Source organism: Myotis davidii, unplaced genomic scaffold, assembly GCF_000327345.1.
Source record: "Myotis davidii unplaced genomic scaffold, ASM32734v1 scaffold204, whole genome shotgun sequence".
NCBI lineage: Eukaryota > Metazoa > Chordata > Mammalia > Chiroptera > Vespertilionidae > Myotis > Myotis davidii.
The window spans coordinates 2042060-2059575 of record NW_006299715.1 but is presented as its reverse complement, the minus strand read 5'-3'; the positions used below and the strand labels follow the sequence as shown (position 1 = coordinate 2059575).

Below are 17516 nucleotides of genomic sequence, written 5' to 3'. Positions count from 1 at the left end.
AAAAAAGTCACTCTGAATTTTCAGCACTGAATGTAGGCCAGTGTCATGAAATAAAAGGAAGTGGAAGGCTGCCCAGATCACTGAGACTAGAATGCTCACCTGGGATGCGAATGCTAAGGAAATGTCAGAGAACTGGCCTTTCCATTGGTTATTGCTGCGTTGCAAGCCGGGTTGTGGCGGTCATTAATCACAGTGCTGTGGACACAACATATTTTTGAGAACTAAAGTTGACTTTATGTTTTAGTACAGTTTTTCTGATTATACCAAACTGTAATGGCCGTATATACTTTTTTTTCACATGTGGCTCTCATAATCCCTTTTGTGCCCTGAGATCATACCAGGAGTGAATACTGTAAAACGCACCCTGCAGGCAGCCATGATCTTTCCCAGCCCCCCGTGGCCTCAGGGGCCTCACCCTGTGGAAACACCCCGTTTGGAGCAGGAAGCTTGTGCAGGAAGTTTGGAGCAGGCTGCTGAGTGAGAAGGAAGGAGAAGCCCACTTGGTTTGGTTCAGGCTTTCCCTGCAGAGCTAGCAGGTGACTGTGAGCTCCCAGCATGTGCCCTGTCCTACCTCAGAGTTTCCCTGAATCCCTGCGTCCCAGCAGCTGCCTCCCCATCCAGGCACAGCCATCCTTTCTAATATTGGATTTTGAATGTTGTAGGCTATTCTGAAACTTTCCCTCAGTAAAGAGAGAAACAAAAGGTGTAGTTGACAAGATTTGCCAAAGGGAAATCTTATGACAGAACAACAGAATCCTTTAGCATTTTAAGTAAAGGGAAAAAAAATCAAGAGGGATCGTTGGATGGGAAGAGAAATCAGAATCCAGGGATGTTTTCTTTGTTACACTTTTGTGTCAGTAATGTTAAAGGCAAGGAGAATAAGCATGGTAGAATGGTAATTGTTCATCGGGACCTTCCTCCAGAGGAAGATGCTCTGTGCTCTTGAACTTCCGGGTGAAAATGAAAAGAGCACGCATCCCAGCCCCTCTCAGTGTCCCCACTAACAGCAGATAATGCTCATCCCCTTCTTTCCCTTCTGCCTCCCAGACTTCTCAGACTAACCACAGCAACTTTCTTTCCTATTGTATATTTAGGTTGAAAATTCAGGCTCAAGAACAAATGAAGATGTTCACAGCAAGTCTCATAACAAAGAAGGTAAGTTAACTAATTTCCTAGTAGTCATTTTACTAGCAGCTACAATGACAATTGTTAAGTGCCTGCTGTGTGCCAGGCCCTGGGGCAAGTACCCCTAGGTCTCCTCTCATTGAATTAAGGTAAAGCAGTCATGTGAACGTTGGTGGCACCACATCAGGAGTTGAGGAAAGTGAGGCCCAAGAGGCCCAGGGGCTTAGTCAAGGCCGTGCAGCATGCAGTGTGTAAGTGGTGCCTGGAGCACTAGAGCTTGCGAGTGACCTCATGTTGGGCTCCGTTCCCGTGCACATACGGACATGCAGTCCCCTGTGGTCTGCATTGCAGGAGAATTCTGAGCTGAAGGTTGGCTGGGTTAGTTCCTCATGGGTCAGGCTGTCACCTTTATGTCGGTCTCTCCCAGGGGTGGGCCCTCACTTCATGACTTCATGACGGGGAAGGCTGCCAACTCCAGAGGGAGTTGTTCTTTTCCAACAGAACACGGAGTTCAGTTTGTTCCTATAGATTTTGTTCATTCTGTATCCAAGAATGGGGAAAGTGGTCTTAATCCTCACTACAGCTATTTTTTTTTTTTTGCTACAGCTATTTTATAGTGTGTTACGCCATATTTCAAACCAGCAGAAAGCAGCAATAATTATAAATTCACATACCCATCACCTAATTTTGTCATAACTTAAAGTTTAGTATATTTGCTTCAGATGCTTTTTTAAAAATGTTATAGATACAGTTGAATCTACATTATACCATCCCAATCCCAATCTCCTTTAATCTACCCCACAGGGACCCACCACTCTGTATTCACTGTATATGTTCTCACACACAGTACATAGCCTATGGTGCGAGCTTTAGGAAGAGGGTATCTCATTGCAGAAACTCTACCACGTTTGTTCGGCAGCACTGTGTTCTGAAAGGTTGTCCTGTCCATGTGTCTACTCTAGCTGCTTTTCTTCGGCTGCTCTTTAGGATTCCGAGTGTGAATAGACCAGGTCTTACTTTTTTGCTCCGTTAGGTTTTTGTCACTTCTCCCATTACGGAGGGCCCCTGCTCGTGATCCTGCACGTTTCCCGGTGCATGTGCAGTGAGTGCACCTCTCCCTCCAGTTGTGGGTGGGAGAGACACCTCCTCCACCTGACTGAATGAGCCCAATTGTCCCCTGTGGCTTTTCAGTTCTCACCCCACGCCTTCTCCCATGTTTAATTATCCTGCGGTTTGGGTGTTCGCTCACCTGATGACTGAGAAGTGATGCCTGTTCCCCTTGGGCACTCGTGCTGTGCTGCTGCCGGAGCCAGGAGGGCGGCTGTGAAGTCAGGGGTCCTCTTGCCTCCCTGAACCCCCTTGGCTCACATCTGGAAATGGAAGTCCTGGGCCTCCCTGGCGGTGCCGGGAGGGTTCCGCCATGTCGTCTGCAAAGTCTCCTCCTCTTTCCTTCCCCTGCCCACTCACCCCTACAGTAGGTACTGGGATGGATAAATATTTAAGGTTGTTTTTCTTTTTTGTGTTTATTGCTCAGAGATTTCCAGTGCTAGAGATGACAGCACAGAAGCCAGACGGGGTCAAGGTGCTGAAGCAGATCCTATAGAGGTGGGTTTTATAAGACACTTGGGGATTTCGTGTTTTATACAGTGTTTTCACGTGGGCGCAGAGGCTTCACTCTGTGTATATGTCAAAAATAAAGGGGAGGGTTGAGAGTTCTCCATATCACTGTGATCTGTGTCTGCTCAGGTGGTGCTCAGGTGATTGGACAGACCCAGGGTGACTTGGACATGTCCCTGTTCACACTCAAGAATCTCTTTTCATGTCCTGCCTCTCATCTGCCCTTTCATGGGCCACTGAGGGGAGAGAAACGCCCGTTAGTTCATTACATGCCATCGATCGTCACGCATAGCTCGACTGCAGAGATGGCAACATGAGAAATGCTTTGTAAATGTATTTTAGAACTGTTGAAGTATAGTATGTAACCAGAGACAGGTTTGATATTTCATGTAGATTTATACTCGAATTGAAAAAAATAAAAGACTCAAGCTTAGACTAATCCAAATCTAGATGCCAAAAGTGTTAGCCTAGACTTTTACATTTATATGAAACCAGGGGCCCAGTGCACGAAATTGGTGCACTGGGTGGCGGTGGCGGGGGGTGTCCCTCAGCCCAGCCTGCCCCCTCTCACATACTGGGAGCCCTCAGGCGTTGACCCCCATCACCCTCCAATCGCCTGATCGGCCCCTGGCCCAGGCCTGACGCCTCCGCCAGAGGTGTCAGGCTTGGACAGAGGACCCCCATCTCCCCCCAATCACTGGCTCTGCCCCCCGCCCAGGCCTGAGGCCTCTGGCCCAGGAATCATGCCTGGGCAGGGGACCCCCATCTCCCTCTGATCGCTTGCTCCCCCCCCGGCCCAAGCCTGACGCCTCTGACCCAGGCTTCAGGCCTGGGCAAGGGGACCATCATATGCCCCCAATACCCGGCTCCACCCCCCGCCCAGGCCTGATGCCTCGGCCAGAGGAGTTGACCCTCATCACCCTCCGATCACCAATCACCGATCGGACCCTTGACCAGGCCTGAGGCCTCCGGCAGAGGTGTCAGGCCTGGGCAGGGGACTCCCAGCTCCCCGCGGTTGCAGGCTCCGCCCCTGCCCAGGCCTAACGCCTCTGGTCGAGGCATCCAGCCCGGGCAGCGGGGACCCGCAGTGGCAGCAGGGGCGCTGCGATCACGCGGGCTCTGCCCCTGCCCCTGCAGGATGCCTCTGGCCTAGGCGTCCGGCCCGGGCAGCGGGGACCCGAAGCTGCAGCAGCCCCGCGATCGTGGGTTCCGCTTTAGGCCCCGGCAAGGGACCCCTAGCTCCCGGGACTGCCAGCTTCGACAGTGCCCAGCTCCCATCGCTGGGTCCACCCCTACTTCCTGCTATCACTGGCCAGGGCGGCAAAGGTGCCTGATTCTCCGATCATGGCTGGGGGGCAGGGCAAAGGCGGCCCCAGGGCTGCCTTTGCCCTGCTCCCCAGCTCTTAGCTCCGCCCTGGGTTTCCGATCACTGTCAGTGGCAGGGAGTTTCTTCCTGCTTTCCCTTTCGCCTCCCTGCATTGTGCCTACATATGCAAATTAACTGCCATCTTTGTTGTCAGTTAACTACCATCTGAGTTCGCAGTTAATTTGCATATAGCCCTGATTAGCCAATGAAAAGGGTAGCATTGTACGCCAATTACCATTTTTCTCTTTTATTAGTGTAGATTATATTCTGAAGGCTAGAAGTTAATGTGCCACATTTCAGTGGGCAGGATGCAAATCCAGGTGCCTTTAACAGGGTCATTCTAAATTCCAGGTGGAGGAGAACGAAAGGAATACGCGTGGGAGGAAAAGGAAGAAGCACTACCCCTCCTCAGAAGACGAACTGGGTACTTTGAACATACATGTCCTTGTTTCAGGCATATTTGAAAATCATGTTATTTTCACATGTGAAATAGTGGGCTAAGAGCTACAGTTGGCCCTTGAACAGAACGAGTGGTAGGGACCCTGACCGCCTGCACAGTAGAGAATCTGAGTGTAACTTAGGTCAGCCCTCCGCATACACAGATTCTTAACCAAGGATCGAAAATCCAGTTGACCTTGAAGAACGTAGGTTTGAATTGCCTGGGTCCGCATGTACACGGATTTTTAAATCAAGCCCGTATGTTCACGGATGAATTGTAGTTGTTTACTTCCCAGTTCGAGTCTAGTTTGTTTCCAGACCAGCTTGACGCCTGAGGGTCTTTTATGGACTTGGTCCAGGTTATCTGCTGAGGACACCCAGCCCCTGGGACTCCTGCAGCCTGGGCCTGAGGCCCAGCCAGGCACCACGAAATTCCTTATTTTAGAACATAAACCAGTGCCCCACAGAGCTAGTGAAGCACTAGAGTAAAGGCACCTACTGGCCCTCTGTGCCTCGTTGGCTTCCTCCTGGTCTGTGGCAGTGCCGTCCAGCAGGAAAATGTCCTATGATTGTTTTGTCTAGGACAGTGGCTACTAGCTGTGCACTTGAATGTGGTCCATGTAAATGAAAGATTGAAATTTTTATTGTGTTCCAGTTTAATTACTTTAAATTTCAGGAGCCCCATGTGGCTAGTGGCTACCATTACTGCACAGTGCAGAGATTTTTATACTTTAACTAGAGGCCCCATGCACAAAATTCATGCATGGGCAGGCCTGGCCGGCGATTAGGGCTGATCAGGGCCTTCTGGCTGCTGGACGGGGCTTTCCTTCATTCCACACCACCCCCTGGTGGTCAGCACACGTCATAGCGAGCTAGCAGCTCCTGGTCGAACTCCCATGGGGATACTTTGCATATTAGCCTTTCATATTTATAGATACCTGACACAAAGTACAAGTTCAGTAAACACTTATCTATTTCCATAAAAGGCTAAGTGACCAACCGTACATCCGTCCATCAGACTGACTGACCAGCCGGTACATCTCACGCACACTGGCAATTTAAAAATAAACGTTGACTAGTACATGCACGAGACCAACCGGCCAGTACATATAAGACACAATGGCAGTTTAAAAATCCTACATAATAAAAGCCTAATATGCTAAGTGTCCAGTTGACTGGTCAGCTGTTCAACCAATCAAAGCGTAATATGCTAATGATATGCTAAGGCCGGTCAACCACTCTTATGATGTGCACTGACCACCAGGGGGCAGACAGTCAACCATTTGCTATGATGTGCACTGACCACCAGGGGAAAGATGCTCCGACCAGTAGGTAAGCTTGCTGCTAGGGTCTGGTCAATTGGGATTGAGCAAGACAGGCTGGACATACCCTAAGGCCCTCCTGCGGTCCCTTCCTGGCTGGCCAACCTCCCACGTCTCTCCCTGCCCCAATCATGCACCAGTGGGGTCCCTCGGCCTGGCCTGTGCCCTCTCGCAGTCCGGGACCCCTTGGGGGATATTGGAGAGCCAGTTTAGGCCCAATCCAGTAGGCCAGGTCGAGGGATCCCACTGGTATGCAAATTCGTGCACCGGGCCTCTAGTATACATATAAAGCTCTCACTGGTGCCAATCGCACGCATGTGTTTCGATCTGTCATTGTCAATCGTGAATTTGGTTGACACTTCTATTATAGAGAAAGGACGAATAGCGATATTAAAATATTTCTTCCAATTAATTTCCTTTCAATGTGTATGAATCCATGCACCAGGCCACTAGTTAAATAATATGTGAGGAAGAATGGATAAATACTTTTCTTTCTTTGTCAGGGAACATAACTATTTTACAATTATTCAGTTCATACTATATCTAGTTATTATCCATGGTAATATACACATTCACAATAACTATGTGTTAGGTATTATCACCATTTCATAAATAAAGAAAATAAGATCCTGAGAGATTCCCAGCCAAGCCCATGGTCTTCATCACTAACTGCACCTCATAGGAAACTCATTCAGGAAGGTGGAGTATCCACATGCCCTAAGCCCTTTCCACAGAACTGCTGTGTTTGTGGTGTCATTGAGCATTTGTGGATTTTTATATTAGTATTTATTTTTTTGGCTTTCTCAAGGCCAGTGTTCAGTGTTCAAATCACATGACATTATACATACATTTAGAATACTTAGCATCTCTGAAGCACAAGCCCCAGAAAGAAGCCTCAGACTATCCTAAAACAGAACCAAGCGTTTCATTTCCCATTTAGCTTTTATCCCTTTGTGATTCTGTCCAAACTGATTTTCAGACGATAATTCAGATGCCCCGGATTCCAAAATAGAAGCGGCACGGAGGCGACGCTCTGAAGCCGAGCCACGGGATGCGAAGGTACCTTTCCACACACTAGTTTAAATGTCAGGAGTGACCCCGTTCCTGCAGTGTGAGCACGTACATATTTTCCTTCCAGTTCCCCTTTTCCTTTATGAATCTCTAATAATAATCACTGTATTATCAAAGGGGTGTTTTAAGATAGACACTAATAAAAATCCAGGTACATTTTTTTTTATTTCATTAAATTTATTTCAAGTTCCTGTTCTCCTGCATTTTCTCTCGAAAACACCAAGTCAAGGGTGAGGGAAAAGAGCGATTTCCATTTCGCAAGGAGAAAACTGGCAGCCTTGGTGCTTTATACTTGAACCTTCTCATGTCCTTCTGTCTTCAGAATTTGTATCCTTTTTATACTTTCACTGGTAGCAACAATTTTTCCTTTTTTAAAACAGTTTACAACAGACTGTTCTAAAATATCACTGTGGAATTGTTTTTAAAATAAAAAGGGAAAACTTTGGGAGGCTAAATGGACGAGTTTGTAAAAAGCATTTCTTATCTTGTTCAACTCCTCTGCAGGAAGAAAGCTCTGGAGATTCGGAAGAGTCATCTAAAACCAGTCCCGGCACGCGCAGCGCGGCCGCTCGGGCCATGGAGGAGCGAGGTGAGGGGCCGTCTGCTGAGATGAGCTGTGCTGGAAGGAGACTAATTGTTCAGGCAGCAGCATCTCGGGCCAGGCATCCCCAACAGAAACGGCACTCGCCACTCGTTCCCCCTTGACAATCTGGTCACACACCTGCTTAATATTTTGGGGGTGTGGGCATCGTTTCTGATGTGGGTCCTGTGCTACCCAAAATGTGCTGCTTACCAGCTAACCAGACTCTGGCTTCTTAACTGTGGAGGCCTGGGCCTGAGAGTGGAGTGCATGTTTGGCAGGGGCTGTGTGGTCCCCTGGGTAGCGTCGGCAGGAGGCGGACCCTGGTCCCCAGCCAACGGAGCTCTGCCATTTCTGCAGATGAGTATAGCGGAGGCGAAGCTGCTGGCGAGAAGACAGAGCAGAATGACGATGACAACTCTAAGTCTCAGGAGGTGAGTGAGGACAGCTTTCATACTTGTTCCCATTTACTTAAGGACTAAAAACAAACAAAATGCTGTTACCTCAGTTTTCTTTTGAAGGAGTTGAAGAAGTTGGGTTTGTTTGTTTTTAACTACAGGGGATGCCGTTTCATCAGTGTCATTTTGATTCATTATGTTCTCTTCACCTTCATTTAACCCTAACATTTATATGAGGCCTATTTCTGTCACAGCCGCACAGGATCAGCCCAGAGCTGTCCTCACGGCCACTCAGGTACCTCACAGGCAGCTCAGCACAGCTACCCAACAGCAGTGCAGGCCAGAGGGCAAGTGCTGCTGCGCCCGGGGTCTGGGTGGGACAGAATGGGAGCAGCAGCAGCAGGTGTGGGGGGTCCCACGGGGACCAGATTCTCGAGGCCCGGCAGAGGCTCCTGGGAGGCTGCTCGCTCCCTCTCCATTCAGATTTGCAGAGAGCCCAGTGGGGCGCAGAACCGCAGTGGCCTGGGACAGGCCTAGGAATCCAGGGAAACAGCCTGAGCCCCCGCCAGGCCTTCTAGATAACCATTGCCTCGTTTGCCAGACTTTTTAATCATTCTTTCTGTTTTCTCATACTCTATATGAGAAATTCAGTGTCCTTCATTCTTCTTTATAAGGAATAACGTGTGGTCACAAGTGACTGGACTGGGCCCGAATGTACATGGGTGTGCATATTTATTCAGAAGTGAAAGTTAAACAGCAAGCACCTACTGGCATTGCCTCGTTATCTCAATTCTCACAACCGAGAGTTTGCACTGCAGTGGCCAGTGTTTGAGGTGAGGGGACAGCACTGAGAAAAGCAGTGCTGAGCCCAACATCCTGTGTCTCTTACGTGACAGAGCCAGGATCGGAGACCTTTCGGAAGGAACCCTAACTCTGGTTTTGAGACAATGACATATGATCTGTGTAATGGCAGGTAAAATGAATATATATTTTTTCCTTTTCCCCGTAGGAAGACCAGCCAGTGATCATTAAAAGGAAGAGAGGAAGACCTCGGAAACACCCTGTGGAAACAGCAGTAAAAACAAGTGGGTACTTGGTGTGTTTGTAGTTCACACAAGACATTTTCAAACTGATTTTCTAAGTGAGATTTGTTTTTGCATTTTTTAGAAGAAGACTGCAAAGCAGATACCGGCGTTGGCACTGTAAGTAATTGCAAAAGATGAGAACTCTTCACGTTTGCTCTTGACCTAGAAAGGGTATACCGCAGCATCTAATATTCTGAAGAATTTTATTTTTTAACCGTATTTGAAAAGCTTTAAAAGGCTTTCTTAAAGAAAATATTGAATAACCATTCAACTACTATCTGATTGCTAATATTTTCACCTCAGCATTGTTGGTTCTTCAGTCTGCTTCCTTCCTTATGTGAGAGTTTGGTTACATAAAACTTTTCTAGGAACTTGCCCTCTGTGGTCACTCTTAATTAAAATGCAGAAATTCGCTGTATTGCATAGTTTTTATTTATTTTTTTAATATATTTTTTATTGATTTTTTTTACAGAGAGGAAGGGAGAGAGATAGAGAGTTAGAAACATCGATGAGAGAGAAGCATCGATCGGCTGCCTCCTGCACATCTCCTACTGGGGATGTGCCCGCAACCCAGGTACATGCCCTTGACCGGAATCGAACCTGGGACCTCTCAGTCCGCAGGCCGACGCTCTATCCACTGAGCCAAACCGGTTTCGGCTATTGCATAGTTTTTAGATAGTGGCTTCTATATCTTTGACCCTGAGACATATGCCCAACGAGATCATTGAATCCAGATTCCACTGCGTGAGTTTTGGTGACAGCATCATCAGGACAGACATATCCACTGAACTAACAAAGGGCAATGGGATTTGGGCCTCAGCTCTGCCTCTTACTCTCAAGCCATAACATGGGGCCAGCCACATGGCCCTTTGAGAGTCCATTTCCTAGGGTACCATAGAATTATTGTAAGACAACAGAACCAAAGAGACACATGTGAATGCATTTCTCAGTGTGCGAGCTGGTCACGGGGGTTGGGGACTATTAACAGTGGGCTGTGCTGCGTGTCCTCCAGTGTCGTGGAGGGAAGTGGTCAGGAAGGAAGCTGTGGCAGCCCCGATAAAAGCATGGCGTCATGTTCACTTGGTGTTCTTCATCCCCTGCAGAAAATAGGACCCAAATGTTCTGTCTATTTAAATGGAGGTCTTAACCCTTCTCTCTATGTGCTGATGACAAATGCTGACTTCAATGTTTTGTTTCTTTAAATTTAGGTAGAACAGTCTCCCCCTGGTGGCAAACCGAAAGTAATGCAAGCAGGTGTGTACCTACAGTGTTGGTCTGTGTGATGTAAGAAAGGCACGAGGCTGCTTCAGGGGTAGCTTTACAGTTTCATGGTTTCTCACTGGACTGAGAAGACAGCTGTCCTTCCAGCCATGAGAGACTGTGCCTCTTGGCTTTCCCTGTGATCTGAGCCATTCTTGGTTTTAGAAGTCCGGGAAGCCTTCAGAGAGGAGCATGAAGGCACGAAAACGCAAACTAGGGAAGGCACTTTGCCATGTGCAAACCGTAACTTATTGGACATGTGTCCAGGAGAAATGAACCAGCCTCCGGGCTGGGCACTGCTACCAAGAGCCTATTGTTCTCAGAAGGAGAATTTCGAAAGCAGCTTTTGCAGTGTCAAAGCCAGGATGCAAGTGATAAAATTGTTTCAAGTATTTGTGTCCTGGTTCCAACTGTTGATGGTGATTAGCTCCGGATGCTGGGATGATGGGCACATTCCATGTTTTTTGTTACTGTTGCCTACATTTCCCAGAATTTTTTACAATGTGTATATATTCATTTCATGGTCTAACAATTTTTACATAAAAGCAAGAAGAGCCACTAGGGGGTTTTGTAGGTTCGACATAGGCAAAAAGATGGCCGTGGCAGCTATTTTGGGTCAAATGAGCATCATGGTCAAATCAGGAGGGGATGTATTTTGATCACCAAGGTCAAGCAAATGGAGAATGTGAGTTTCTCCACACTTAACACATGTGACCTGTGGTCATACTTTAGTTTTTCTTATCTCTTGGAAGATTAATGTTTGCTTGTTTGTTTTAAAAAGGAGATTCTGCTTATGCTTGGCTTTTAGCCAATTTTTATTCACAATATTACAATATTTTAAATCCATATAGCAAGGGTTTTTATAACTTGAATGCCCTTTAAGGATTCCAGTGTAAGCTACGTGATTGTGTTTGGGGTTGTTTAGCAGTGGTGTTCTGAATCGGGGTAATGATGACCAGTTTAGAGCGGATTCCTCTTTGTGGGCCCTTTTCTTGATTCAGCTCTTCCATGTGTGCTTGTCTGTTGACTGCAGAGAAGGGCGACTGCTATGGTCCCATCACTGATAAGTGTCTGGGTTGTGGAGCATCTTATGAGGATCCCATAATCTAGCTATTGGAAGATAGTGTATCAAACTAAACTCTAAAATTCATTTTTCTTACCAAGACACAGGAAGTTATAATGCCTACAGAAAACAAATACATGAAGAATAGGCTTATACAAACTAATAGTGTCTTAAAATTCTTTTTTAGTTTATTTTAGTTACCATAATGTAAGTATTTGGAGACAAAGAATCCCAGCTATCACCCAATTTCTCAGTTATGTGATGAACAGATTGCTTAAATGAAGTTACTGGAGCCTCGTTTTCTAACTATATATTGGGATTGTAATATTTACAGAGTTACATTGAGAGTCCAGTGGAGTCTGCAATCCTGACCACAGTTCCTGGTGCCCTTGGGGGGCCCCTCCATGACCCCTCCTCCTCCCCTTCTGGGTTTAGAGCCTTTGAGCTGAAAGGGACCATAAAGGTGGTCTAACCCAACTCCTCAGCCTACAGCTGAAAACACTAGGCTCCGGGAATTTAGGTGATTTGCCCAGATCACAGAGCTTATTAGTGACAAACCTTCAGTGTCGTGACTCACATCCATATGTGCCAGCTGTTGCAACTCGGACTTTGCTTGGCTCATACAAAACATGATGAATTGTTTGAAAATTCATTCATCAGCACTGGTGTATTCATAGACCACAAGCCAGACTGTTGCCATTTAATTGTTACACTGATGAAGTATTAATGCGGAGGTTTTCCTTTTCTTGAAGATGAGTCCAGTAAAGAACCAGGTGCCCTGCAAGAAAGAAGTGGAAGCAACGTAAGTGTTGATGTTCTTATCAAGACATGGCCTTTAGAGATAAACTCAGTAAATGCTCAGCGGACCACACTTTCAACTCTCACATAATTGCTTCTAGGATGATGGTGACGAGAGAGCGGTGGCGGGTGCACGGCGGCGAGGAAGGAAGCCCAAGCGTTCTCTCACCTCATCCGACGATGCCGGTACGTTCCCAGCGAGTGCTTGGTAGCAGAGCCTTCTCACCTCAACACTGCCCTTCTGAGTTTCTCTTGGGGTGAGAAAACTTTGGTGGGGCACAGCTGGTATTAATATTACATAAATACGTGTGAACCGGCTCTAATCCCGTGTCAGAAGTGGTACGTCCCAGATGCTCTGAGTCCGCGTGAAGTGTGCATGAACGCTGGCTGTGCACTGCCTAAGTAAACTCTCCCAAATGTGTTTGAGACTAAGCTAAACAGTTGTGAGTCGCAAGCGCCGAAACCCAGAGGAAATGGAAAACCACTTCTGCCTGCAGGTCCCTAACACCCACGCTCTGAACTCCGGGCTCCAGCCTGGGAAGCACGGTGGGAATTGTACAATCCAGGTGTGACTCTTCTCTTTGAGCAGAGTCCTCGGAACCAGAAAGGAAACGCCAGAAGTCGGTTTCTGAAGCCACCGAGGACAGGAAAGACCAGGAGTCCGAGGAGGAGGAAGAGGAGGAGGAGGAAGAAGACGAGCCCTTGGGGGCCACCACCAGGTCCGCCGCCAGGTTAGAGGCCCAGAGGTAACGGGCACACAGAGCTCAGAGGCCTTTGCGTGTCAGGGAACCCATGCTCTAAGCCCCTGACGTTTAGTTCTCCTTGGCAAACCTGTTTCCATCTTCCACCGTTACTGGGGATCACCATCCTTGCCAGGCTTCAGAGACCTGTTTGGTGGAAGCCTTTACACGTTTTTATCGACCGTGCGTAGGTGTCTCTGATACGCTGATCACCAGGGTGAAAACACAACCCATGCAGCACAGTCCCCACAGGCAGCAGCTTCGCTCCAACAAGCGAGGGAGGGGCCTCCAACCAGTCTCCGGAAGGGGCTGTTCACGTGAAATTGCCCACATGAGACCATTGTTAGCTTACAGAACTAGTAATTTCATGCTTCCCAAACCCTAGTCTAGCCAGAAGCCTCTGGGAAATAGCACCACAGTCCCGTGTGTTTGCGCAATCCCTTACGTCTCAGGGTGCATTAGAACATCAGGGGCTTGGCATAGTCCTAAAGGAGAGAAGCCGGTCGGTGTTCCTGTGACCACCAGTGTTCCCCGCCCCACTGCACTTTTCAGAAACGTTACATCACTTTATAGTTTAATAATTTTTCTGAAGTGAGACTATTTTCCATTTTTAATGTGATTCACAGCTGTTAATCTTGGTCTCATCATCTGTAATTTTCTTATCCAAGATTAAAAAGTTCAGGAATATTTATTTCTAGAATATCACTTATTAACACCTGCCATGGGAGTACCTTACGTTTACATAGAGGCTGAATACCAACCGATTTATCATTCCTCCCAGCTTGTCATTAGCAGCCACTGGGCCTTGGTGTAATTCCTCAGAGACTCGGACTGTCGAGCTGGAAACTTGAGGTGCCCACATGTCTGGGAGGGAAGTGGTCCCGTGTGTGTTTGTTGTGGGGGCAGCTCAGATCAATAGAAGACATGTCAGAATCTCGATCCCTGCTGAGAGGAGGGGTGGGTGCGGGAGCCCAGCGCCCTGCGTCAGGTACAGGGTGCCCCCAGCACCACCGCCTCCCTCTCAGTCAGGCCCCCTCAGAAAGCCCCACCGGCTCCTCAGCATTTTGCAGTGAGTGTCTCAGAGTAGCTGTCGTATCGCCTGTTCAACTTCCTCTTCAGAAGTCCATCTCCCTGACTCGGTCCTGTAACCACTGACTTATCGGTGCTCTGCCTTACGTGCATTAAAGCGTTTGGTTCACAAGCGTTCTTCCCTTTGGTTCAGGTGCCTTGGCAGGGTGATGGGTTCCAGGCGCCATGTCTTCACAGTCCCCGTGTCTACACAGATTCTCAGGGTGGGGAGGGGTCTTGGCGGGTCAGTACCGCTAACAGCTGGGTATCAGGCACTTCACCAGCACAGCCGCGATGGCCTATCAGCCGCCTTCTCCTGGCTTCCTTCCCGGGCCTCAGCAAGAGCCGGCCTTCCTGCGGCTCCCCCTTAAACCTCCAAGGGCAGCTGCTGGGCTTCTCTCGTGTGCGCCCCTGGTCATCCCTGTCCTCAGCATACATCTCCTCTAAGAAGCAAGCGCTCTGCACCCAGTGTAGGCTGATGTACACAGAGGACTGCCCACCTCCATTCCCGAAACCTTGCGTCGGCGTGGCAGACCCTGAGCTCTCGCCTGACCCGCACGCACCCAGTAGGTCCTCCTTGTAGCATTTCTGCTGGTGGCCCAGGTCTTCTTCACCTGAAACTTATGTAGCAGACTATGTGGACCCAGCTTCGCCTTCAGCCTGCAGACTGTGCCTTCATTAAGCTCGGCCCCGGATTCCACTCTCGTGAACGCTTTGGGATCTTTACCTTGTCAGCCAGTGTGTATCCTGTGTATCACAGATTCCTCTTTCTGTAAATCACTGGAAGCTGTCTCACACAGAAAAAAACAGTTAGCCTCGGAGACATGAGATCTGCTTGTTAGCAACGTTCCGAAGACCAGCCATTGTCCTCCTTTCGTCCCCTTTCTCTGAGTCACCCACGGGGGCCTCGTCCTTTCCAGAGGCCCAGCTTTCTGCAGTCCTTTCAGAAAGCACAGCCAGCGCCAAACTGGGCAGCCAGAAACAGCTAGTCAGTCCCAGTAGGAGGGTAAGTCCCTGCGCACTTCAGGCCACTAACCCTCTGAGACGAGTTCTGGTACAGCAACGCCTTCTTCCTAAGTTCCTTGAGGAATTTTGTCTTGCCAAATAACTGTCTTTGGGGGATCACTGGCTTCCCAAGTGGAAACCTACTCCAAGTGGACTAGGAAGGTGCAGAGGGCGTCGCGGGGGCCTCACTGGTCTGTCCTCCCCACACGGCCCTTCTGTTCAGGCCTGCCCTCAACTCCTGGGAGCCTTGCATGCCAGCACCTGACCGGGACCGAAGGCGAGGCCTGTTTTCCTGTCGGTCACAGGTCTGAATGCCTGGCTAACTCCGCGCAGCATGGCCAACCATGCCTGCTGCCGCTGTTCCCACGGGGGCAGTGTGCGTGAGGGGCTGTGTGAAGACGGAAGAGCTGGGGCCCAGAGGTCGAGTTGACCAAGGTCAGCACCTAGAGTGTGGCAGAGCCGGACTAGGCTTCTGACTCTGGGTGAGGCCATCAGCAGATCGCGGGTCGGCTCCAGCCCTTCCGGACTCTCCTATTCCCATAGAACCCTACCCCAGCTTTCTCTTCGGGGCGCTCAAGGTCAGAAACCTTCCATCTTTTTAAAGAATTCCCAAACCCTTCAAAGCAGCTCCTCTGACCTCTCACCCCTGCCTGGATTTTGTCCACTGCAGGTCGAAGGCACAGCTGTCACCTTCCACCAAGCGCAAGAGGGAGGGCAGCCCACCAGGGACGCGCACGCGAGGCCAGCAGAGAGTGGAGGAAGCGCCCACGAAGAAGGTGAAGCGGTAATCTGCCTGCCGCCCCGGGCGTCCTGAGCCCGAGGGGTCTCGATAGAGAAGAGGGAGGACGCTCCACCCTCGCCGTCAGCGGGCTTTAACCAGGGAAAGGACATGCATGTGCCGAGTTCCTAGTGCAAGCTTTCCTCATTAGGTTTGGAACAGCTTTATAAACTATTGTTCATAGAAGGTATTATGTACATTTACTTCAGATAAAGGAAAATAGGTTTACTTTGTATCTGAACTCGACAGAGGAGCTGTATATTTTAACATTGGGACTTCCCCACGGGGCACACCACCAACACACACCCTCCCGCCCATCGGACACCAGGCCGCCTGCGGGTCCCCTATGTACAGTATATAAACATGTAAAAATAGGTTGTATTTTACTCTGTGTATGATGCTAATCAATGAACACTTTATTTATTTTACAGAGAAAACTTATCTGTGAACTTTACTATATATCTGTTTATTATTTTATTATTTTTTTAATTAATGGAAGGGTTTTTAAAGGCTGTGCAGTCATTAGAAGTGTTTTAGGACTGCCTGCCCTGTACCTGTCTCAGCCTGGCCTGGCAGGAACTCCGGAGCCTCCGCGCATGCAGCCAGTGAAGTAGCTTAGCTCACGGCCCGCCGCTCTTCTGCTCACAGTCGTGGGTCGGTGTTTTAGGAATGTAACTTGTTTTAGACGATTCTCGCATCTGTGATTTTACGGGCGGGAGGGGCTCTGGTCTGGTAGCATTGGCGGCCACGCCCCTCTGCTGCCCCTAGACTGAGGCCCTGTTCTTTCCCCATCACCTTTTCTGGAAGAGAAACGCTTCGAAGATCAGGTCACTGCTATCATGATTCAGGATTTTGTGTTGTTTCCTGCACAATTACTTCAGGATAGAGACTGGCTTTGCTGCCAGGTCCTTTTTTAAACACCTTCAACTCCCATACGAGCAAACTGTCCAACTTACATTTTTCTTAAGGTTAAACTGTTCTTAAGATCAAATTTGTCTCTAGCAATGATGTGATGAGTTGCCAAATAATTGAGATTATTTTAAAATGTTTTATTCATATTCTTGTTTTGTAATTAAAATTTACATTCAGTGTGTGTGAAATTTTTTTTGACTCAATGTAAAGTGGTTATTTCTGTCATTTTACATGGTTTCTTACTGAGATTTTATATATAAATTATAAAATGTTTCCCAAAACTTTAGTGGTAAGAATTTTTTTTTCCTGAACTGTACAATTTCTCCCTATGAAAACCATTTCTTCTCTTAGACATGTTCCATTTTCACATTTAAATAGTGAAGGTGTCCCCCTTGATAAAATGGAATGTTAGGTGGCATTGCTTTTCTGACAAGGTTCACCAAGAATTGGCAGAGTTGTATGTAGTTCCGGTCCATTCGTTTTCATTGGTGCATAGTATTCCATTTAAAGACTGTATCGCAATATACTAAGCCAGTGGTCGGCAAACTGCAACTCGCGAGCCACATGTGGCTCGCGAGCCACAGTTTGCCAACCACTGAACTAAGCTATCGATTTGCCTGTTATGGTCTTCAGATTGTTTCCAGGTTAAACAATATTTCTATGAATATCCTATAAATATTTGGCAGGCAGACCTTTCCAAACTTATTACTATCATTGTACATGCAGAAATCGATATTTGTCGGCACATGGAGGTAAGTGGGAGGACAAGGCCGGCTGCTGCCCGAGGGGGCCAATAACTTGTGAACCAGAGCACCAGCTCACCCGGCACTTTGAAGGCTAGGACTTTAATGGAGCCCCATCCCCCACGTCAAGACACACCAGCTTTCTGC

General features: G+C 48.2%; 1 protein-coding gene across 1 annotated transcript in view; it reads left to right on the top strand.

Moving 5' to 3' along the window:
- BOD1L1 (biorientation of chromosomes in cell division 1 like 1) overlaps nt 1-16912 on the top strand; it is a 40840-nt gene extending 23928 nt beyond the window's left edge. Inside the window, exons 13-25 of the mRNA XM_015571826.1 lie at nt 1095-1155; nt 2660-2730; nt 4460-4532; nt 6848-6927; nt 7444-7528; nt 7880-7953; nt 8927-9002; nt 9085-9119; nt 10211-10256; nt 12078-12127; nt 12225-12309; nt 12713-12869; nt 15607-16912. Of these exons, the coding sequence (XP_015427312.1) occupies nt 1095-1155; nt 2660-2730; nt 4460-4532; nt 6848-6927; nt 7444-7528; nt 7880-7953; nt 8927-9002; nt 9085-9119; nt 10211-10256; nt 12078-12127; nt 12225-12309; nt 12713-12869; nt 15607-15724 (1011 nt within the window). The 3' untranslated portion in view covers nt 15725-16912. The remainder of the gene's footprint in view (nt 1-1094; nt 1156-2659; nt 2731-4459; nt 4533-6847; nt 6928-7443; nt 7529-7879; nt 7954-8926; nt 9003-9084; nt 9120-10210; nt 10257-12077; nt 12128-12224; nt 12310-12712; nt 12870-15606) is intronic.
- Nucleotides 16913-17516: the final 604 nt, after the last annotated feature.